General features: G+C 56.6%; 1 protein-coding gene across 1 annotated transcript; it reads right to left on the bottom strand.

Moving 5' to 3' along the window:
• Positions 1 to 8,746: 8,746 nt before the first annotated feature.
• Positions 8,747 to 20,808, bottom strand: DNAL4 (dynein axonemal light chain 4). Its single transcript, XM_043562610.1, has 4 exons — positions 20,696 to 20,808; positions 12,818 to 13,028; positions 11,101 to 11,184; positions 8,747 to 9,861 (listed from the first exon to the last, which is right to left on the bottom strand). The coding sequence occupies exons 2-4, from the start codon at positions 12,884 to 12,886 to the stop codon at positions 9,697 to 9,699; spliced, it is 318 nt and encodes a 105-aa protein (XP_043418545.1). The 5' UTR covers positions 12,887 to 13,028; positions 20,696 to 20,808; the 3' UTR covers positions 8,747 to 9,696.
• Positions 20,809 to 23,371: the final 2,563 nt, after the last annotated feature.

The raw sequence follows: 23,371 nt of genomic DNA on the forward strand, positions 1-23,371 counted from the left end.
TGGTCTCTCCTCATGGGCTCGGGGACCGTTTACCATTGGGGGCACATGACAGCTTGCGCCGGGTTCCCCCAGACTTCCGGGCTATAAGGAGGAGATAGCATTGGGGAGGGCAGGGCTGGGAGATGGGGAATGTGGGGTGGGGGCACGCAGGTGGCACTTGACCGCACCCAAGGCCACAGTCCTCTTGGACTCCTCCAAGAGTCACAGACACGCACCCAGACCTCCTCCATCAGGGCGGGCCCAGCAGGTCACGCTGGGGGTACAGCTCTCAGTCTGGTGGCCGTGGAAGCGTCGCCACGGGGGTAGGAAGTGCCCTCGGGGGTCTGGCTTAGCAGCTCTGCCCACCTGAGGGTCAAGGCTGGCCCCGGGTGTTGAGGCAGCTGGACCTTGCAGGCCAGGGTGAGGAGTTGGGCTTTACCCTGGGGCAGCAGGGGCTGTCAGGCGGGCGTTAAGCTGGGGCACAGCATAGTCATTCTGGCTGCCGTTTGGGGGAGCGAGATGGGGGTGACGAGCTGGGTTAGGAGGCCCTGTTCTCCCGTGCACCTGCGGCATAGCCACGGCCCAGCTCCACCCTTGACTAGCAAAGCAGGTTACTTACTGGCTTCCGGCTGCCTTTCCCGAGTCCTCGTCCTCGGAGCTGGAAGAAGAGGCCTTTGTTCCTGGCTCTACGGCATCACAATCCCGCAGGAAGCTTCCGTGGCTCCCTCCCTGCTGACACGGGTGTGCCTCACCCAGCCCTAGCCCCAGCCCTGCCCCTCCCCACCCCCAGCTTCCTTGGCTACAACGCCAGACCCTGGGCCCTATGGAAATCCCTTCCAGGTCCAGCTCAAATGTCACTTCCTCTGAGAAGCCCTCTGGGCCAGTCTGGGTCTTGAGGCTTCTCCCCGGCACCCCCAGCCTGTGGGATCTCAGCACTCACCAATTAGCCGGGGTTGTGGCCAAGGTCCCGGCGGGGGGGGGGGGGGGTAGGGAACACGCTTAGTGGCAGAGACTGGCCGTTTCGAATCCCCGGGGCCCAGCAGCAGACGGAACATTCAGCAGGAGGGATGAGGAAGAGAGGAAAGGCAACCTGAGACAGAGAAACCAGCCCCCATTCTGGAGCCTGTCTGAGCCGGACGGCCTCACAGAGGCCCAGCTGGAGACGTGGAGAGGCTTGGTCTCTCTCTGGGGCAACGGTGTCACCCAGGAGCCGCACCTTCTCCATCCAAAACTCTTGCTGTTTGTCATCGAGTTCTTTTGGGGAGGAACTGGAGGCCCGTGTCCTTCTCCCAGCACGGGCACGGGAGTTTCACAGGGGTGGGCACACAGCTCGGCCAGTGTGCCTGTGGTCGCCTGGAATGCTGTGTCCCCTCCCCGGTTTCTGCTGAGCCTCTCCAGCGTCCTGTTGAAGTCCCACGGCTTCTGGCCGAGGGCCTCCAGGGGCTCCTGAGCTGGGGTGGGGGAGGAAGCGGGGGCTGCCCTGGCTGTGACAAGGCCGCCTGAAGGGGCCCAAGAGGAAGGGAGTGAGGGCCACAGGGATGAGTCCCAGGAGCTGGAGGGTGGTATCCTTGTCACTATGGAAACAGTGGGGGGGAGGCGGGCCATGGAGCTGGGTGGGGCCAACGACCTCGCAGGAGGTCACCCCTCCAAGACACCGCCATCCCCAGCACGTGACGGGTTACCACACACTGTCGCCTCCCCCCCAGCTCGGCACCCTCGTGCCATCCTGGCGTAGGCCTTCCCCCTACCCCCGGCCTGACCTCTCTGTGGCAGCTGGACTCTGCCACGTGGGTCCTGTCACCGCCTTCGTGGCCACCTGCTTCCACTCGTCGCCTCGGTGAGCGAGGCCCACAAAGGCCTGGCTCACTGCCTCAGTCCCTTCCCCTTGCGTGGGACCCCACGTCCAGTTCAGTTCAAGGTCCAGCTCAAACGTCCCTCCTCTGGTCTCTGCGCCCCTCCTGGGCACTCCCACCCCCCAGGATGGCACTTTGTCCCCAGAGCTGTCCCCGCTGGCTCTCAGGTCTGCCCAACTGCAAGCTCCCGAGGGGGTGGCGAGCATATCACACTGACCTGTGTCCCCCCCGGCCCCGCCCCCGCAGAAGCCGGCACAAAGAATGCGCTCAAAGATTTGACAGATGAATACACGGACAAGGACATTCATGTAATAAGCATTTATTGAGCACCATCTGTGTACACAACCCCGTGCGAAGCCCCTCAGCTCCCACAAGTGCTCCAGACTATGCACGTTCAAGGGGGAGACTCTGCCCGCACCGGGGCGATCGGGAAGGCTTGGGGGAAGCTTTCCGGGGGGCTTGGAATACATGTGTCCTGAACATCCACCGGCTTACCCGTGGCTCTGCCCGCACAGGGTTCTCCAGGAAGCTCCGTCAGAGTCCGTGTCCTCACTGAGGGCAGGGGCCGCAGTGGGTGCCCATTTCCTCTGCGCGGGGCCCAGCACTTCCTCAGAGTTTGTCAGATATTTGCTAAGACCACCGTGACAGCAGGTGAAGCTGAAAGTGGTTGTCAAAGGCCAACCCGGGGGTAGGAGCCCAGCTGACAGTCGCCTCTGGCAGAGGCTTTAACAACAGTAGCTAATTCGTGACCCCTTTCAATTGCTACTCCGTACCCTTAGCCCTCGCAATGACCTCTGGGGTAGCAGGGCAAGGACTTCTCCCCACTTTACACATGAGGAGAGTGGGGGCTCAGGAGCTGAAGGGACTCACTCAAGGCCACACAACTGGCAAGTGGTGGAGCTGGCACTGGAATTCGGGTCTAACTGAAAACCCAGCACCCTCTTCCTGCTTTGCAATGCTCTTCCACCCGTGGGAACCCACTTACGCTGCTTCTGGATTTGAAGTGGTTCTTAGGAACCAGGCCCAAGGTGAGTGACTTTGTGAATCCCAAGCATACCTGAGGCCTTCTGTGAGGAGCCTGGAAATTTGGCATCAGAACTCAAGGGACTAGGTTCAGCCCCTGACTCAGTCATGGCTGATAACTTGCCTTGTGTGCTTGTTGCTCTAAGTCTCCTCGGACTTTTTCACTCATCCATCAACTGTCTATCCACCATACATCCATCCATTCCCATTCTATCCATCACCCAGGTATTCATCATCCATCCATCCATCACCCATCTATCCATCATCCATCCATCCATCCATCCACCCATCCATCCATCACCCATCTATCCTCCCATCCACCCATCCATCCATCCATCCATCATCCATCACCCATCACTCATCCATCTATCTATCCATCACCCATCCATCCACCACCCATTCATCCATCCATCCATCCTCCATTCTCCATCCATCCATCCATCCATCCATCATCCATCACCCATCCATCCATCCACCCATCCATCCATCCATCCATCCACTCATCCATCCATCACCCATCTGTCACCCATCCATCCATCCATCCATCCACCCACCCATCACCCATCTATTACCCATCCATCCATCCACCCATCCATCCACCCATCCATCCATCCATCCATCCATCACCCATCTATCACCCATCCATCCATCCACCCACCCATCCATCCACCCACCCATCCATCCTCCCATCCATCCATCCACTCATCCATCCATCACCCATCTATCACCCATCCATCCATACATCTACCCATCCATCCACCCACCCATCCACCCATCCATCTACCACCCATCTATCCTCCCATCCATCCATCCATCACCCATATCACCCATCCATCCATACATCCACCCACCCATCCATCCATCCATCCATCCACCCATCACCCATCTATCACCCATCCATCCATCCACCCACCCATCCATCCATCCACCCATCCATCACCCATCTATCCTCCCATCCATCCATCCACCCATCCATCCATCACCCATCTATCCTACCATCCATCCATCCACCCATCCATCATCCACCACCCATCTATTACTCATCCATCCATCCATCCATCCATCCATCACCCATCTTACCATTATCCATCCATCCATCCACCCATCCATCACCCATCTATCCTCCCATCTACCATCCATCCGTCCATCCACCCACCCATTCATCCATCCATCTACCCACACATCCATCGATCCATCCATCCATCCACCTATCCATCCATCACCCATCTATCCTCCCATCCACCCATCCATCCATCCATCATCCATCATCCATCTATCACTCATCCATCTATCTAGCCATCACCCATCCATCCACCACCCATCCATCCATCCATCCATCCATCCATCCATCCAACCATCCATCATCCATCCCCCATCTATCACCCATCCATCCATACATCCACCCACCCATCCATCCACCCATCCATCCATCCATCGCCCATCTATCCTCCCATCCATCTGTCCATCCATCCATCCATCCATCCATCATCCACCACCCATCTATCTCTCATCCATCTATCTATCCATCACCCATCCATCCACCATCCATCCATCCATCCATCCATCCTCCATCATCCATCCATTCATCCATCTTTTCTTTACTCGCTCACTACGATGCATCTTCAATACATATCAGGCCTTGTGCTAGACAGATAAGACATAGCCCCTGCTATCAAGTCAATAAAATGTAGCAGGTGTAGATGCCATAACAGAAGATGTGGCATGCTGGGGACACAAAGCAAAAGTCTAGAAGGGGTGTCCAGAGGGTGCAGTGGGGAAGGCGTCCTGGGGGAACTAGTCACTCTCACCACATCTCTGAGGCTGTTGGTGTGCAGGAGAGAACCCTTAACCCAAGGCCAGCCCCCGCTGCTGGCCTGTCACAAGTTCTCTATGAAGCCATTTCCCCACTGCTGCTGGTAGTGGGGATCCTCATGGAACCTACCTGGCTCACCTCACTGGGCCATTTTAAGGCTGGAGGTACAGACACAGCTTGGAGGAGACTTGGGTAACAGCAAAGTCCTCACAAGCACTTGTTACGAGATTGTCTTCCCTGGCTCAGGATGGAAGGGTGGGTCTAGTCCAGCTGTTTGGGGTCCTTGGTCACCGGAAGTGTGTGTGTATATGCACACCTGTGTGTGTGGTCACCCTGTCGTTCACGCTCTAGCCTGGCATGGCCGACGTCTATAGGGGCCAAGAGGCCCAAGCGTGCGGGATGGCACCCCAGACTGGCCCTGACCCAAGTCCTGGATCGGCCCTTCCAACCTTAAGCCACTTCCATGTCCGTGGCCACCGTGGCCCTAGCGCCCTACAGTGACCTTGGGAAGGAGACCGGGCCGGGGCCGGGGGCCCTCTTTTGCAGGTGAGGAAACAGGAGATCTGAGGAGCAAGAGGCTCGTCCCAGCTGGCGGGCAGACCACTGGAGAGGTTTAAGCGCTGGGGCTCTGGCGTCACCGGCCTACGGTGGTGCCTCTCAATCCCTCTGTGACCTGGGGCTTCAGCTCTCTGTGCCTCGATGACCCATCTGAAGAGAGGGGGATATTGGACAGTATCTCCTCACAGGGTGGATGTGAGAATTACGTGAGCCAGAGTTTGGAAAATGCTCAGTGGAGTGCCAGAACACTTGGTGGTGCGGGAATATTATTAATACTAATTCAGAACTTTTGCCTCCTGGGCGCGCTCTCTTTCCACTCCCCACCCCCCTGCCGGGCCTTTCTAAGGATCGAAGACAGCAGCTGGCAGTGGGAGGTGGTTGCTTTAAATATGAGATGAGAAGAACAAAAGGAAAATAGAACAGGGTGGTGGCTTGTGGCTAAACTTTAACAATTCTCCTCCCCGAACTGGGGGAGGGTCTAAGGACAGAATCAGATGCTGCCCGCTTTTGTCTTTAAGGAGCTAAAGGCCCTGCTTCACAGCTCAGTCGCTGGTGTGCGCTGGGACCCCACAGCCTAAGGGGACACCCTCCTGCCTGCCTGTTCTCCAGAGAGGCAGGAAGTAGGTTAAGCGGGATCCTGGAGCTTCTCTGCATCAGGTCTAAGATGACATTAAGTATCCACCAGATTTCTCCACAGGCCACACAGCCTGCCCCCTGGCAGCTCGCCCACTGCCTCCGTCACATGAGCCCCATTACCAAGTTCTCACACTGACTGCCCCAGCGCCCCATGCCCCCCCGCCCCCGACCTCCCCTCGAGTCTGCGCAGGCCGTGTTGGGGCAAGGGGGCAATGTTTCATTCCGTCTGATCCGCTGGCCACTCACTGCTCTCCTAGGCAGAGGGACGGAGCCCTGGGGGTTGGGGCCTATCACTCGGCCTCTAAACAAGGCTGCCAACCGCCCCCACCCCGACTATGGCCGGCCAGGCCGAAGGGACCGAGGTGGTGGTGAGCCACCGAACACGGAGGGCAGTGGAGAGACGGCCCGCAGGGGCTGCGGGTCCCGCCTCTAAGGAAATGCCCGGGGCTGCTGTGGTCCGAGCAGAGGGCAAGGTGGAGACCCGAGGCCGGTGGGAGGCAACCAGAAGGCCCGTGAACAGAGCTTGTGCAGAGATGTGCGCGGAGAGCAGAGGCCCGAGGCCGAGGCTCAGGTTCTGGCCAGAACCTTCCCAGCTGGACCCTGGGCAAGGGCCCTCATCCTCCCAACCTCAGATTCCTGATTTGTAAATGGGGACAGTGACTTACCGCCTGGGAGGTCTGCTCAGGATACAGGACATCGTGGTCATAAGGGAGGGAGCCCAATGCTTGCCAAGTGGGACACGCTCAACAGACAGCGTTCTCTTCCTCCGTGGCCCCCGCAAAGCCCTCGCCTTCAGCTCGCTCCCTTCCCCCGTGCCCCCATCTTGCCCTTTGGTCCAACTCCAGGCCAAGGCCTCCACCTCCCCGAGCATCTCGGCAGCGTTCTCGGGCCACCGAGGATCTGCACGTGCTGCTCCCACAGTTGACGGCCCCTTCCCCCTGCCTCCACCCCTGGAAAAAGCCGAGGCCTAGCTCAGTGCCACCTCCTCTGTGAAGCTTTCCCCCAGTGCCCTGGGCAGTGAGTTGCTCCCTTTCCCGAACCCCGCATTTCCCCGAACCTCACCCGTCTCCTCCTAGCAGATGACTTAAACGCATCCTGCTTTTCTGTTCCTGGGTCTGTCTCCCTCGACAGACCTGTAGCCATTCACTGCCGAGACGTCACCTTCTTCATTGTGTACCTCTCCTTTTCGGCACCTGTCAGCGAAGGCTTGTCGAACCCCTGGCCCCGAGCAGGGAGGCCCCCGTGAGGAAGGTCGGGGTGACCGTGGCTGGCCCCGACCTCGGGGAGCAGAAGGAAGAAATCCCTGGGAAACAGCTGCCACGGTGCCCAGTCACTGACCCGGCCCAACAGTGACCACACCCTCTGTGGCAGCAGGAAGGGGAGGGTGGGGGAGGGGGCCCTACCAGCCGGATCTTGCTGAATGTCTACCCCGTCCTGAGGGGCTGGGGGTCAGGTGGGAGCAGCAGCACACGCAAGGGTGCACATCCAGACAGCAAGAGTGCACAGCACCGGGGTGTCACCTGCCCCGGATGCGGGCCTGAGACTCCCGACGCCCTCAGGAGGCTGGTGCTTTTTATCCCCATTCTGCAGACAAAGCCACTGAGGCACAGCGAGCTTAGGAAGAGCAGGGCTGGGCCCGAGCCAGATCTGTGGGCCTCGGAGCCCACACGCCCAAGTGCCACCCCCACCACCTCGGCCGCAGGCTGCGCCAAGCCTCACTTGCTGGCACCCGCGGGTGTGGATTCACGGAGAGAACAGACGCAAAGCGGGCGGTTAGCAAACCACGGCTATTCCAGGCCTCGGCGCCCCCTCTCCCGTCACTCCTCCCTGTGTGCCCCCAATCTCTCCAGCCTCGGAGGGGGGACCTCGACTTCTCGTTCAGGTCTGCCTGTCGTCAGCCCGGGACCCTGCGAGGCAGCAACTCAGCCAGCACTTAGGTCCACGAGCGACCACTAGTCTCTCTGCCCAGCCGCCCTGGTCTGTGTGAGCAAACCTTGGCTGCCTGAAGCCACGATGTCCCGCATGTCTGTTGACAGATCTACTCACGACTGGACTCAGCCTCGGAAGGGCATGGCTGGGCCAGGGGCCGAGACTCCCGGGGCCCCAGTGTCCCGCGTGGGCCAGCCCAGGAGGCCCCGCGGGGTGGGGAACAGAGGCTGCAGGGAAGAGGGGCCTGCTCTCCCCAGGGCCAGTGTTTTAGGGTCTGAGACTGGAATTGAGGGGCCGGCCCCTGAGCCGAAGGGGCTTCGTGGTCCCACAATGTGCCCCCCCATCCTCAAATCACTTTTGCCTCCGTGTCTCTACTCCCATCACCCCTCGGTCTGGAGCAGCCCCTCCCCCAGTAAAGCCCCCTCTCCCTCAAGAGTCAGCTTTCGGGCCTCGTCGGCCAGAGGCCCACCTCACTCCCTGGGCTGGGACCGGAAGCGCCCCTTCTCCTCCTGGGGTGCCCTGTCCTATCTTTCACATCTGCTTGTAACGACTGGGTTCAAGTGTTCCTCCACAGGAGACTGTGGGCTCACTGAGGGCAGGGTCTGTGGCTTTTCCATCTCCGGGACCCTGCCCCTGGGCCCTGGCATCCACCAGCTGTTGAATCAACACCTTTGCACTGAAACCACGTTATGCGAGACCGACGGCTTTACGGCAGCTCGGTCTGGCCATCGAGGGCGTCTCAGTCGGCGTCCGTGTGGCCCCAGCGACCGCACTCAGCCCCCACCCGGGACGGAACGGCGAGCGGCGGGGCCTGGGCGAGCGGGGCTGTGTCTTGGGCCCAGGTTCCCAGGAGCCTCGCTATTCAGCCAGAAGTCTCTCTGGGCTCCCGGGACCCACCACAGCCCGAGGATACCCAGCCCATCTTCCCCTAACCTCAAGAGACTGTAGCTCAAGGTCCATTTTTGGTCACTTTAATTGTAAAAACGAAGACATTTATATAAATAAGACCGCTGTGTAAAATAGGATTCACCCTTCTACTAAAACCCTTCTCCCCACGCTCAAAAAAGAATATAGAAAAGCCAGCAGAGATCAGAAGTACAAATCAGCATGCGGTCCCTGATGAGAAGTAACTGGCAGGCCAGGTTTCCCTGCCGAAACAGGCCTCGTGGTGAGCGCACTCCTGGCCCAGGAGCCTCGCCAGAGGCTCAGTGACACCCACGCCCTCTGCCACGGGAGCCCAAGTGCACAGGTGGAGGCGGTACAAAAGGTTCGCGGCCTGGTGGCTGGGGAGGGAGGACAGCACGTGGGGAAAGGCTGTCGGTCCTCGCGCCAAAGCCGGGGACGACGGAGCTAGCGGTCCAATGGGAGGCAGCGGTTTGTTCAGCCTGGGGTCGGGCTGGGGAAGGGGCTCCTGGAGGGTCACCTCTTCTCCAGAGGACGAGGGGAGAAAGCTGCCAGTGTCCCTTGAGAGGACAGGCTCCTCCTGGGGCCACGTGCATATGGCCGGTGAAGACAAGGACAGTGCAGGCCGGCCGCAGCGCGGCGGCGGGGGGGGGGGGGGGGGGTAGCGGGGGGGCGGCGAGGGCTCCCGGGAGGCGAGGGGAGAGCGGCCCCCAAGAGAGGTGGGGCTGGCGTGTCCTTGTGCGAAAAATCCCACCTCCCCACCCTCCTACCCTGTCACACCTCCCACCCCTCCCCTGCGTCCAGACCGAGGCCTGCTCTCCTCTTCGCGCGCTGGGGGCCTGGGGAAAGGTGTCCACGCGTTCACCCGCTGGGCGCGGCTCGGGAAACTGTCATCAAAGGGCAAAAGGAAAGACCCCAGGCTCTCCTTTGCAAAGCGAGGGCCTGCCTGGGGCCGCTCCCCATCCCTGCAGGGGACGGGGGCAGGGGTGGGGGGGGACGGTGTCAGGAGCACTTCCAGACACACACAGCCAGGGTCCCCCCGAAGTACAGGTACAGGAGGTTCTTCACCTCGTGTGTGATCTCAAACCCAAAGCCCTCGCCGATGACCACGTGCCAGGAGGAACCGAACTTCTTGTCCATCGTCTCTTTGATCATCTTGGCAGCGCTCTGGAACAAAGGGGACGCTCATCAGGTGGGAAAGGCTGGGGGGGCGGAGCACGAGCCAACCCCCGCCTCCCCCCGGGAAGCCGAAGTCTTGGCGGGAGAAGAGCCCACGCCCCACTCTTCTGCCTCCTGCCAGGGGCTGGGACACAGGGACGGAAGAGCAGACCCTACCCCACCAGTCAAGAAGACACTGGTGAGGCTGGTCGAGCAGGCCCTGGTCTGAAGAGGGAGCCCCGGGTCGGCGTCCAGCCTCCGCCTTTCAGTGCCCGTGTCTGGGGTCGGCACCGCGAGGCTGCGGTGGGGACTAAGCACAGTAACGCGTGACAGCACTCCGCACGCCTCGCGCGGTCCTCGTCACTACGAGGAGGTGTCAAGTTTGTCTCCAGGGAACAGAAAGGCTTTTCCCTAATGGGTCTGGGGAACTTCTGGAAGGGGAGTTGGACTGCTTCCCTCAGTTACGGCAACAGCTCCCACTCCTTCCTGTGCTGGCTCTTTCAAGAAGCTTCTTCTGAGAAGAGGCCTAGGGAGGGCAGAGGACCCAGTCTCTGAGGGGGAGTCCGTGCCGGGCGCTTGGCCCGCGTCATCTCTGCACACACGTTCTCGCGGCCCCCCGGTGGGGAGGCAGCATCTGACTCCCCGTTACAGACTAGGAGACTGGGGCTCAGAGATGAGAAATGGCTTATCCGGGGTTAAAGAGCTCGGAAGGGCTGGAGACAGCATTTGAACTAGGGCCTGGGTCTGCCTCCCCACTGGCTGGGCTGTCGTGATGCTGACTTCTTTCTCACTCATCACCGGGCTGATGAATGACATTCTTGCGTCACTGCCTGTTGGCCATATCCCCAGCACCCTGAACAGTGACTGGCACAAGGGATGGCGTTTAACATCTTTTTTGGATGGATGGATGGATGGATGGGTGGATGGGTACGTGAATGAATGCCTGGGCCTCTGTTCTCCCCTGGGACGGAGCCAAGGGGGAGAGGTGCCCTACCCAGCAGACCCCCGGAGACAGGGAACACAGGCAGGGGCACCCGAAGAGCCCTCTAGGGCTGGGCATGACCACCATCAGATCAGTGCCCCAGAGACAGCACCAGCCTCTTCCCTCACTGGCTTTCCTCGGGCTTCGAATGCTTCCAAGGAAGGCGCCAGCCGGGCCCCAGTAGGACTCTCTGGAGCTGGCTGTGGGGACCGGGGGCACCTGATTCACCCACGGGGGTCACCGAAGGCACAAGGGGCCGCCTGTACCTCATTGTTGTTGGAGAATTTCTCACAGGCCGTGACACATAGCTCCATGGTCTCTACTCGCATCTCCTCTGGCATGTCCGAATGCTAGAGACAGGGCAGGGAGACAAACAGAGAGAGGCTTAGCCCACCAGCTGGCCTTCCGGGCTGGCTTCGCCGTCCCAAGCTTAAGGCATGGACATCGGGTAGCCGCCCTGGCACGGCCCCGGGCAAGCCCATCTCCTGACTCGGGGCGTGCGGCTGGGACAGAGGGCATGGAATCTGGCGAAGCCGAGCAGGCTTTAACACCCGGGCCCCTCTGCAAGGGCACGAAGCTTCCGACATCACGTTCCAGCCAACAGACACGGGGAGAAGGCTGGCCCGGGCAGGAGAGGATGCAGGTTGCGGAAACAGGTTACATGGGCCCCAGAGCACAGCTGGATCTCAGCCGGAAGGGCCTGGAGAGACAGCTCCGGGTTCTTCCTAACTCTGACCGCTCTCTCTCATCCACTTGGCCGGATCCCCCTCCTCCTCCTGATTGCGGGAGGGCCCTGGGCTTCGTCCCTACCCTGTCTCTTCGCCAGCAAGCTCCTCTCCGGGAGGTCCCACCCTGTTCCGTGGCGTCATGTATCTTCTACGTGAGGGTTCTTCCGTTTTCGCTCCCAGCTCTAACCTTTTTTTTGGGGGGCTCCAGACTCCTATGGCCAACTCTCTACTTGACAAGCTTAGACGTCTAAAGGATAACTCGACTTTCCCCACAAACCTACGCTTCCTCCTCCTTCCTTTTCTTGGTATTGACACCATTTTCTCTCCCGAGTTCGGGGGGAAAAAAAAAAAGTCCTGGGAGTTATCCTTGACTTTCCTGTCCTCACACCTGGCACCCAATGCGCCAGTGAGTTCTACGGCCTCAACCTCCAAGAGGCGTCCTGAGTCTGAACGTGTCCCCTTCCACTCCGTGACCTGGGCCTCTGCAGTAGTGTCCTCGCGGGTCTCCCCACTTCCACTCCGGTCCCCTAAAAATCCATTCTCCTTACAACAGCTGGAGCGATCCTTCGAAAACATCAAACGCGTCCCATCGCTCCTCGGCTTAAAACACCCGCTGCTCCCTTCGGACCCGGGAGAGCGTCCACACTCTTCACCATGACTGTCACAGCGCCTGGCCCACCTGTGAGGTCTGGCCTGCCGTCTGTCACTCTGGCCCTCACGTCCCCCCACCCGCCTCGGCACTCGCCGGCCTTCCTTCTGTTCCTCCAAAATGCCGAGCTCACTCCCACCGCGGGCGTTCGGGGCTCGCCGTTTCCCCTGCTTGGCGCGTGCTTCCCAGACCTTGGCAAGGCTGTCTCCCTAACTTCATTCAAGTCTCTGACCGGAGAACTCTGTCCAGAGGCTAACCTCTACTCTCTAGCCCCTGACACCTGCTTTCTCTCTCTTGATAGCGCTATTTACCAGAATTACGCTCCTTGAAACTTTTCTTCCTGCGGCCCAGGCCTTTGCCTGTCTCGCTCGCTACTGCACCCACAGTGCCTAGAAGAGAGCCCGACGTACATAGGTGACCTAAGTACTTGTCGAGTGAATGAAGGAACGAAGGAATGGAGCACTGTCAACTCTCAGACCTCCAGAGCTGAGCCAGGGGAGCCCTTAACTTCCTCCTCCTGCTGTCCTGCAGGGACCGAGCTCTCTGCCTCGCTTCGAGGCGGTGTGGGCCCTGCTGGCCGCCCTGCCTCCCTGCCCCGGGGCTTACCCTGACCAGAGGGAAGGTCTGCAGTCGCTTATAATCAGCCTCATCTTTCTTCCCTTCCGTTTCTCCCATGATCCTTCCACCGTGACCCCCGGAGGGAGAGAGTGGGCTCTCGGGAGGTGCTGGCGCTGGCAGTGAAGACCACACCCTGGGGATTCAGGAAGCAGGCCCTGCCAACTGGGTGGGAGCAGAAAATGTCTTTCCTCAAGGGGTGCTGTGGAAAACAGGAAAAACCAGGAGAAAGAGTTGGCTTTCAAACCATACATCACAAATTAGAAATGTCTCACTGACAATTTGACACCTCCCCGTCTTAACTCCTCCGCATCCTTTTCCAAATGGCCAGCAAGTCTGCAGACGGGAGGATGAGTCAACGCGAGATGCTGGGACCCGGTGGTTAAGAACACACTGGTATGCGGCTACAAGCCCACACTGTCATTATCAAGACAAATACTGAGTGCGGGCCAGGCCGAGGGTGGAGCCTGGAGCTTGCAATTAACACACGCAGCTTCTCTGTATGCACACGTATGTACACGGTCCTTACTCCCCAGCACACGTAGCTGGAAAGGGAAATGTCGGGTCAGGATCAACAATCCCGGGCTTGTGTGCAAGCCGGAGCCTCTTCCACGGGTCCCTGATCTTCGGAAGGAATGGGAACAGTGATGGTCCGTGTCCTCCTCGGCTTGCCGGGCTCCCAGCACTTCCTGCCCCCTCCCCCTCAGGCCTGCCTGGTCCAGAAGCTGTAAGGCCTGGGCCTCCTGGTTCTACTGTTCCCCAGCAGTGTGGCCTTGGGCCTCAGGGTCCTCACCAGGAACCTGGGAGCAGCCACATCTATCTCGTGGGGCTGTTACGAGACTCAGATGAGAAGGTACGTGAAGCTAACCCAGTGCCCAGCACATGGCCACATACATGAGAGACTGTGTGTGGATATGAATGGAAAGTTATAAAGCCTAATACATATGTTTGGATTTTCTTTTCTTTCCAAATCTAGCTATGTGAAAACAGATGGGACTTTTCCTAAAGAGAGGAGCTGGGTCCTAATGTCTGTGAGCACTGCTGGAAATCCTGGTTGTTTCTCCTTATTCTCCAATTCAATGTAGCCTGTAATTCAAGGGACTTTTTCTCTCGGAAGAAGGACTAACACAAGTGCCTACAACCCACCGTGCTGCGAACCCTGCTTAACCATCCACATTGAACACCTACAAGCAAATAATGTTACGCCAGCGTTTCTGACATTTCCAAACTGGTTTGTTTTCATGGCACGGCCGCCAAAGCCCGAAAACGCCGAGCGTAGCAACTAACGGGCAGTCGTGACAGGTGACGTTTGTCAGGTTTCCTGTCCCTAGTGCCCCACTGCTACAACGCCCCTGCGAGTTAGGGCCTGCACCAAAGGAGGCGTAAAGCTGCTACTCCACCGGCCTGAGGTCTCAGCCGGTGAGCGGCAGACCTGGGGTTCGACTCGGGGCGCGGTCTCCGGCGTGGGCCCCTCTCTCTCCTCGTGGCACCGACACAAGGTAGGCGCCCGGTGTGCCACCACCAGCGCGGGCCGTGTGATCCCAGCTGCGAAATGCACGTTTGACGTCTGACCGGTCGGTGACAATCGTTCTCATGTGGATTCGACCCGCGTGTGGCCGAGCACCGAGCTTTCCGCGTGCTTCTTCCGGGCTGTGCTCTCAACCGTCTCCGTCTCTCTGGTGCTTCAGAAGCCCTCGGCGCCATCCCATTTGGTGGGCTCCCTCGAACGAGGCTGGAAGCCTGCCGCCGACTCCACCATCCCGCGACACTGGTATTTTCTGGTTTCCCGGTGGACAGACGGTTCCTCTGAGCTCGTCAATTCTGGGCACCTGTACCACTCAGATATTAGCAGTTCTGGTTTGTCTCTACAGAGAAGTTGGCGAATGACCAGGCACGATCTCACTGGACTTTCTGCTAATGTTTCTCATTTCACAGAATCCAGGGAATCGTCTTGTCTCTGCTCGTTAATGTTAAGGCCCATCTCCAATCCCATCCTGTCCTGGCTTTCATAAAGGCCACTTGCTTGCTGCCTCCTCCCCGTTATCAAGGCGCAACAGAGGTGACGATCAAAGGATACGGGCTTTAAGGCGTGTTTACCTCCCAAGATTCTCAGCTTAAAATGCTGAAGCAGTCGCTGAGGCATTTCCCACCTAAATACCGAATTAAATATTTCAGTCCGATCCAGTGCATCCTCGGGGCTCAAGAGTGCTCGCCTGGCATGGCCTGGAAGGGAATTCAGTCAAGGGTGTGCCTGCCTGCCCTTGGGGAGGGCGGGGGCTGGGGCTGCTGGGATTCTGTTTCAGCATATGGAACCCTGATGAACCAGACTCAGAGGTCAGAGATATTACCAAAGTCCATTCTTCAGGAACAAAGGGGAAAAAGCCACCGGGACAGGTTTTTTTTGTTTTTTGTTTTTTTTTTTTTTGGAGGGGGAAGGGCGTGGGGAACCGCGAGGTGGGGTATTTAGGCTTGAAGGCCAGTTCTATAACCAAAATGAATTTTGTTCCCTCCGTGCTTTGCAGCCCTGGGCAAGTAATTTAACCCGAGCCTTGGTTTCCGCCTCTGTGCAATGGGATGAACCCGTCTTCTTATTCTCAGAAAGCCACTGCAAGCACCAACGGTATGTATGTGAGGGTGTGGAAACCGCAAAGCTCTGTGCACTATTCTCATCGCGCTGCTCACGCTGCCGCCCTGCCGTCGGCCAGCACGTCTCCAACATTATTCAACCGCGCTTATTAAGGACCACGATTGCGAATGCCTCTTCCTAACCACTGCCAGTACTTCTGGGGATCCAAAAGGGATGAGACTTGCAGGATAAAAAGGAACAGTTATAGATGACGTGCTTCCAAATACAGAAAGGTAGGAGAATCTTTTATGATGCTGTATCATTATAGTACAGCTACAGTCATTTGGCCACGATTTAAAGCCCGCCTGGAAGAATGCTACCAAAAATAGCAGACCCAGAGGTTTTAATAACCTTATCAATCTCCCGTGCGAATGAGTGTGTGTCTGACAGCTCCAGGCCAGAAAGAAGTCCCATCAGGCCTAAAAGAGGGCCCTTTAATAATGTAAGTGTGCCCACGGCCAGGGTACTTGAATCTGCTGGGCACCAAAGCTCAACCTGTCCTAGGGACGTCCTGGTGCACAAAGCCAGTGGCGGCCTCGCCCTGTCTCCCGTCCCTTGCTCTCCTTGCCCAAGGACGCCTCCGAACGCTTGGCACAGCCTCGCCCCTGTCTACTGCGAGGCTACGCCCGGGGAACGGGAGGAAAAGACAGGGCTCTCTCTGTCATCACCTTGAAAAACCCAGCGCCCCTTGTCCTGCTGTCTGTGCCTCATTCTTTCGGACACTGACCTCCGTCACCGTGTATTGTTTTGCTCCTGAAGCACTTGGGAAGAATCCTTAGGAGGGTTAAGCGGATGTGAGAGGGGTGGGGGGGGAAATGAAGGACTCTGGGAATTAAGGCCGAAAGTGTCTGCCAGTGCCCCAGAGTGGGGGTGGGGGCAGCCACTCAATGCCTGGAACACTCCTGGCTTGTGCATCCCGGAGCACCCCCGGTCACCACCACCAGGATCCGAGGGGTGGGAGGGCACACTCAGAGCAGGGCATGGGGGTTGGTGGGTGCAGGCTCCGCGGGCAGGTCTGAATTCACATCTCGTGCCTCAGACAAGTGTTCCTCTCTCGGAGCCTTCGTTTATCTCGTCTGGAAATTGGGACGAAGAACAGACTACCTCACAATAAGCGTCAGCTCGTTACCGGTACAGTGAGAGGGGGACCTGCGATGTCTTTCTTCATATACCAGCCCACTAAACACCTAAACGTTCGGCCAGACAAACCAATAGTTACTGGGTCCCCACTCCGCAAGGCACGCTGTAAGCACTGACGGACAAAAGTCACAAGGAAAGTCTGTGGAACACAGCTGGGGCCAGTGGTGTTTGCGGGGGGGGGGGGTACACCGGGTTTTCATTCATTGTCTCCTTTCATCCAGTAACAACCTGTGAGGGCGGCATCCACTCCCAGTCCTCAGATAAGGCACCCGGGGCTCAGAGAGGTTTGGGGGCTGGCCCAAGGGTACTGAGCCAGCAGGGACAGAGCCAGGATCCAAACCCATATCTGCCCTTCTAATTGTACCTTCTATGCCTCTTCCCCGGTCACAAGCAAGTAGGAGAAAGACAGAAACACAAGTAGCTTCAATTCTCGGCATCTGCCAGTCCAGCCACCTGCCCGGGCACGTCTCCTACTTCCAGACACGTCGGGGGGACACACTGGGTGCCCTGGTCATACCCCCCGCCCTTCCCTGCCACGTCGACCCTCTGCCTTCCGGCAAACGCGGAGCAAAGCTGGCCAGGTGAGGAGCAAGGAGGCTAAGGGAGTGAGGGCATTCATCCAAGATGCTGGGGGTGAGGTCAGGAGACAACACGGGAGACCCGGATTTCACAGATCAGTTTCAAAGGGGGGAAGCAAACACAGGATTGCGTTTTCAAGTTACGCTGAGAACATTAAACACATCATCTACTATAAATGAAGGTTTTAATAGTTAGAAGGAGATGGTTGCAGAATAAAGGACAGTCCTCAGAAAAGACACTTTCCTCTCTCTCTCTCTCTCTCTCTCTCTCACACACACACACACACACACACACACGAAGTTGCTGCTGTTAGTGTTGTTTTTAACATTGTCCTCTTTTTTTCTTGTTTTACTGAGGTCTAGTGAAGACTTCTGATGTGCCTTAGACCATGGGGAGGGAGGGAGGGAGGAAGAGGTGGGGGAGATAGAGACATTTTCTTTATGTGTAACACGACATACTAAACAATATTGACTCACGTGGTCCCCCCCCACCCCCGCCACCACCACCAACATACCCGAATTTGGATGAAATCCCAAACCTTTTGTTCAAGATACAAAGTACAACAAAAAGTCACGGCCGTCACAGCTATTAGCTCCAAGCGAGCACAGATGCTCACCACACACAGCCGTCTACGCAGTTTGCCGCCCCTCTCCGTCCCGCTCAAGAGAACAGATTTGAATGTGAGGGACGAAGAAGGACATTATTCCAGAAATAAATTGGAGTTGGCGCTGATTGGTTATTATTGTTTTCTTTTAACCATTCGCAACTGCGAATTACTGGTGGCAGGTCACAACCAGCCACGACTGAGCAGTTGTGTCGCGAGTCCAGACAGTCACCTGAGGCCGAAGGGTCTTCTCTCTTCCCCTGTAGATGCCCCAGGGCACTAGTCCAGTGTCTGCCACATGGCAGAAGCCCAACAGATACCTCTATTGTCGTTAAATTAGATTTCATTTGCTCCCTGAGAAGCATCAATCCATTTGAGTATCAAATCCATTCGATCGGATTTATTGAGCGCTGACCATAAGCAAGGCAACAGGATGGATATTCTACATCCAGGATCTCACTTACTGCCCCCTGTCCCCAATAACTCTGCTACACAGGTGCTATTATCCCTACTATTCTCATGGCCACGACGGCCGAGAAAAGGAAAGTGACTTTCTACCCAGCTAGTAAATGGAGGAGCTAGGACTCCCTCAGGATATATAGGACTTCAAGATTAGGCTTTTTCGATGACTCCACTTTAAGCAGGAGACAGTCTCTGCTTTCAAAGGGGCTTATGATCTGAGAGACCACCACACCCACAAGGAACTGACTATGGTTCGCGACAGAAAGCAGAACATGCCACAAGGCAGATGCAGAGATAGAGGCAGGAGGAGAATTCTAGAAGGGGCAGGGGAGAGGATGGCAAGAAACGCTTGGTGGCAGGGACAGCCTCAGAGTGGGAATCCTGGCAAGCGGACAAGGTGAGGAAGCCGTTCTGGGCAGAGAGATGAACAAACACAGTGACTTCAAAGCAGAAAGCTCAAAGCATTTTCTGGGAAAGTCCAATGGTTCAATCTAGCTGGGGACAGAACCTGGCACAGGAGAAGGGAGAAAAAAGGCTGGGAAACAATGCTGGGGGGTGGGTTTGTGGAATCATAGAAAGGCCCTATAACCTAGGCCTGAGAAGCGTGGACATTTTTGGTGGGGAAAGAGAAACGCTTTGGAAGTCTCTCGGGGGTTGGTGACATTGCATTGTTTTCAGGCAATTATTCTGGTGGGCTGGGTAAACAGAAGAGACTGGAGGTAGGGACACCAGTTAGGAAGTTACGGCACTGGCTCAGGTGATCTGAACCAAACTGGCCGCTTCTGGAATGGAGATGTGAGATCCTCAAGGAGGCAGAATCAAAGCAACTTGACAACTGCCTGAGTGGGATGGGACAGCAGAGTGAGGGAGGATGGCCATGCCACTGAGAAAGACGGCATGTCGGGTAGGACAGACGGATGGTGAAGAAGCGGGCCGGTCTGATTTTAGAACTACGGAGTGTAAGTTGCTCGTAAGACACGGCGAAGAAAAGTGTCTCGTCACCGAATCGCACGTCATCAGGCACAGAAGGGAAGGTATTGAGTCCAACCACCACAGCGATATATCACGCACTACCCTCACCCCCACTCCAAAGCATCCCGAACCATGAAAGCCCAGGAAAAAGATCAGAGCACGGGATCTGGGTTTCATGAAGGAATGACCGCTGATAATAAGGAAACTGATGACACTTCTCAGAGAGGGAAAATGTGGGGAAGAGACAAAGGAAGTGAAGTCACAAATGCTGAATCTACATTGGATCAGACTCTTTAAGAAACAAACAAACAAACAATTCAGTTTATTTATTTTGAGAGGAGGGGCGAGGGGCAGAGAGAAAGAGAATCCCAAGCAGGTTGGGGGTATCCAGCGCCCAGCCCTAGGAGGGGCTCGAACTCACCAACGGTGAGATGATGACCTGAGTTGGAATCAAGAGTCCTACGCTTAGGGGCGCCTGGGTGGCGCAGTCGGTTAAGCGTCCGACTTCAGCCAGGTCACGATCTCGCGGTCCGTGAGTTCGAGCCCCGCATCGGGCTCTGGGCTGATGGCTCGGAGCCTGGAGCCTGTTTCTGATTCTGTGTCTCCCTCTCTCTCTCTGCCCCTCCCCCGTTCATGCTCTGTCTCTCTCTGTCCCAAAAATAAATAAATGTTGAAAAAAAAATTAAAAAAAAAAAAGAGTCCTACGCTTAACCGACTGAGCCACCCAGGCACCCTGGACCAGACCCTTCATACTTCAATTCCTTGTCCTCAGAATTCCTCCCAAGGCGACGTATCCTGATTTTATATATACTCAGACTGGAGTCCAAGGAGGTTAGAGAACTTGCTAAGGTCCTGTGATTGGGAATTCAAATTAGGTTTGTCAAGTCCTGTTCACTACACCCATGGGTAGCACATCCTCGGGGAAGCCCATGGTTGGATCAAAAAGCACATCCTAGAACGTCAGGGTCGAAGAGGCCTTAGAGATGATTCAAACCAACTTCTATTTACAGACGGGGAAACTGAGGCCCAGAGAAGGAAATGACCAGCTTGGGGTCCCAGCACGTCACCAACGGTCCAAATCAAGCGTCCTGGGCCAAGGCGATGGCGACCACCGGCCCAGCCGCGGGAGCGGGGAACTGCTCCGCGAAACGTGGGGGGGGGGGGGGGGGGGGGGGGGGGGAGATTAAGGTCCTGGGGGGAGTCGGGTCAGGGAGGATGGGGGACCGCGCAGCGTGACGGGGCTTCGGGTGTGTGGGGGAAGGAGCGCCCCGTAGAGTCGCCACAGCTAATCGCTCACGGCCCATTTCCCAGGTCCCCGAAGTGAGGGGGTGGGGGTTGGGAGGACCGGGGGCTGGGGACCAGCAGGCAGGAGACTCGAGGTGGGGCCTCCGCGGTGGGCGAGGCCCCACCCGCCCCGCGACGCCTCGCGGCCCCGCTTCGGGCCGGCCCTCCCCGCCCGGCTGCCCGCCGCGCCCCAGGGCCTCACCTGCTCCCGCGGGGGCCGGAGCCGGGGCCACAGCTAGCGCACCCCCGCCAGGGTTGTCAAGGAGCGAAACAAGAGTGTCTTAGCAACAACAAGGAAGTCCTGCCCCCTCGCCGGACGTTGACAGGGATTTCACTTTTTATTGGTGAATAAAAGTGTCAATCAATGTTAAAGGCCCCCTCCAACGTCAGGCTGGTACGGAAAGGGGCGTGGCTAGGGGCTGGGGAGGCGGAGCTGCGGTTATAGTCGTCTGAAGTGGGCCTGAGGAGCCGGGGAGCTACGGAAGTTCTCGTTTGAGAGAAGCAAGCTGGGAAGAGTGGTGTTACTTTGGGCGCTTCTTTGAGCCATTTGAAATTTACAAACGCAATTTGTTGGTGTCGTGACCCTACGATACTGCTTTATTAGAATCTCAAAGGCCTAATAATAACTAGCAGTTATGTAGGCTTCGCAACGAGTATTTCACGTGATTCTTCACATCTTTTTTTTAGGTAATCATATTCGTAACCCCATCTCGGAGAGGTTAAGTAACTTGTTAAAGGAAAGAATCAAAGTAAAACTCCCTGACGTTGAACCAAGCCCTCTTTCCACCGTAGCGCACCCACATACTGTTTCCTAATTCCGTAGGAGATGTTGTACCATCTAAAGACACAGTTGTCCAGAGCGTGCCTTTTCTTCCTTTTAGGAGGGAAAATTGATCTGAAAGCCTTAGCGTAACTAGGGAGAAAGGAAAGCGAGGAGGAGAGAAGAACCCGCAGATTCAATTATTTGATTGGTGGGCCAAAGAGTGGGTGGGGTGACTCCATAATTTAAACATTTACTTTTTCATGATGGTACTTCAGGCGAAACCCCACTTCACATTCACTGGCACCTGCTGGGAACTCAGCCCCTGGCCAGGTGCTGGTTATTCAGAGAAGAGGAAGAGGAAGACCTTGGCCCCAGAGAAGACACAGTCCAGTGAGGGGAGAGCTGTGTCAACAAATAGATACAGAAGACTTTATTCTACCTGTACTCTGGTATAGGTGTGGGGTGCTGGTTCTCTCCAAGGAGGGAGTAACTAACTCTCAGAGGAGGTGGTATTGAGTTTGCTGCATCTAAGGCGACTAGCAGGCTAATGAGGGTGGGAGAGCACAGTTTACTGGGGGAACTGCCAGCGACTCCCTGAAACCTGGGCTCGGGATGAATGTGGTACAGTGGGAGGTGGCAGTGGAAAGGGTGGGGGTGAAAATGTAGAGGGAAGTAGGGACCACAAGAGTCAGAAGGATTTTGAATGCCAAGTTCAGGGACTTGGGTATTCCTGGGAGTGTTCTCTGGGGTCTTTTAGGTGAGAGTGGAGAAAGTAGCTGTTGGACAGTTCCAAGTAGGGCAGAAATATGGTCAGATCTTTTTTGACCATTGAAAGATCACTTGGGTGATGAATACGGTGGATCAGACTTGGAGTGGGTAGACAGAATGCGGGCACAGTGGGTTTGGTTTTAAGACTTGGCAGCTTGAGGTGTGCTTGGCCCTTGCCGATTCCCAAATCGCCTTCCTGGTGCGTTCTGAGGGTCCGTGGAATGTCTGACTCAGCCTCCAGATTTCCCCAATCCGCTTTGCCAAGTTTCTCCAGGAGATGGAAGTTGGCCTTTGAGGGGGATGAAGCTCTCGCCTCCGCCTCTCATCCAAACTTCTAAAAGGGGTCCACGTTTGCTGTGTTCTCTTTCTCACCTCCTATTCAGTCTTCAGCCCACTACAATCTGGCTTCCACTCCCACGCTGCCACCACCGAAATTACCTCTTCCATGGTTACCGGTGACCTCCTGAAGAGTGGAATCCAACAGACCCTTGTAGTCTTTATCTTTCTGGACCCATCCCCTCTGCTAGTGTAAACTTGTCGACCACATCCGTCTTTGTGAAATTCTCTACTCCAGAAGTAGTGCCTGCAGAACTCAATTTTCAGTGCAGATTCTAGGGCTCCATGGCATCAGAATAGTGACGGGCAGGAATCTGTATTTTTCACAAGTACCCCCGGTACACGTTCACAGTTGAGAATCACTGCTCTATCTTAACATCTGGGCACTTCATTCTCCTGGATCTCCTGAAACCTCTCTTCCTTTCTGGCTCCTTTTTCCTTGGCTCTCTGTGCCTACCTTGACTCTATTTTCTTCTTACCGGTGTTCTCAAATTTCTTCCTACCCAAGGTCACATCCTCAGCCGCAAGAGTTACCCTTGGTCACACTTCCTAGGCTTGATACTCTGGAAAAGCCCCTCTGGTGATTCCAGACCCTCCCAGGGAGTTATGCCACCCCATGCGTATCTTGTTTAGAATTGCTGCCTTAAGACTTGTCCTTTGGGGATTTCATCTACTCCCATGGTTCCATTGTCAGTGTCCTAGATTCTGATGGTTCTTGTGTTTCTCTCTCCAGAGTAGGCTTCTCACTGGAGCTCCAGACCTAAATATCCAAATGCTCCTGGCCATCTCCACCACCAGAATGTCCCACAAACCCGTCAAAGTCAATATGTCCCAAATTGAATTGATCATCTCCCTCTGATTTGCTCTCTCTGTATCCAGTATCTCAATAAATGGCACCACCAGGTTGCCTGCATCAGAAACCAGAGAATCGTGCCCTTCATACTTACCACCCCCTGCCATCCCCCACCTGAAGTCAATCACAAGCTTCTTGATTCTGACTCCTAACTATGT

Source organism: Prionailurus bengalensis, chromosome B4 (genome assembly GCF_016509475.1).
Source record: "Prionailurus bengalensis isolate Pbe53 chromosome B4, Fcat_Pben_1.1_paternal_pri, whole genome shotgun sequence".
In the NCBI taxonomy this organism is placed as follows: domain Eukaryota; kingdom Metazoa; phylum Chordata; class Mammalia; order Carnivora; family Felidae; genus Prionailurus; species Prionailurus bengalensis.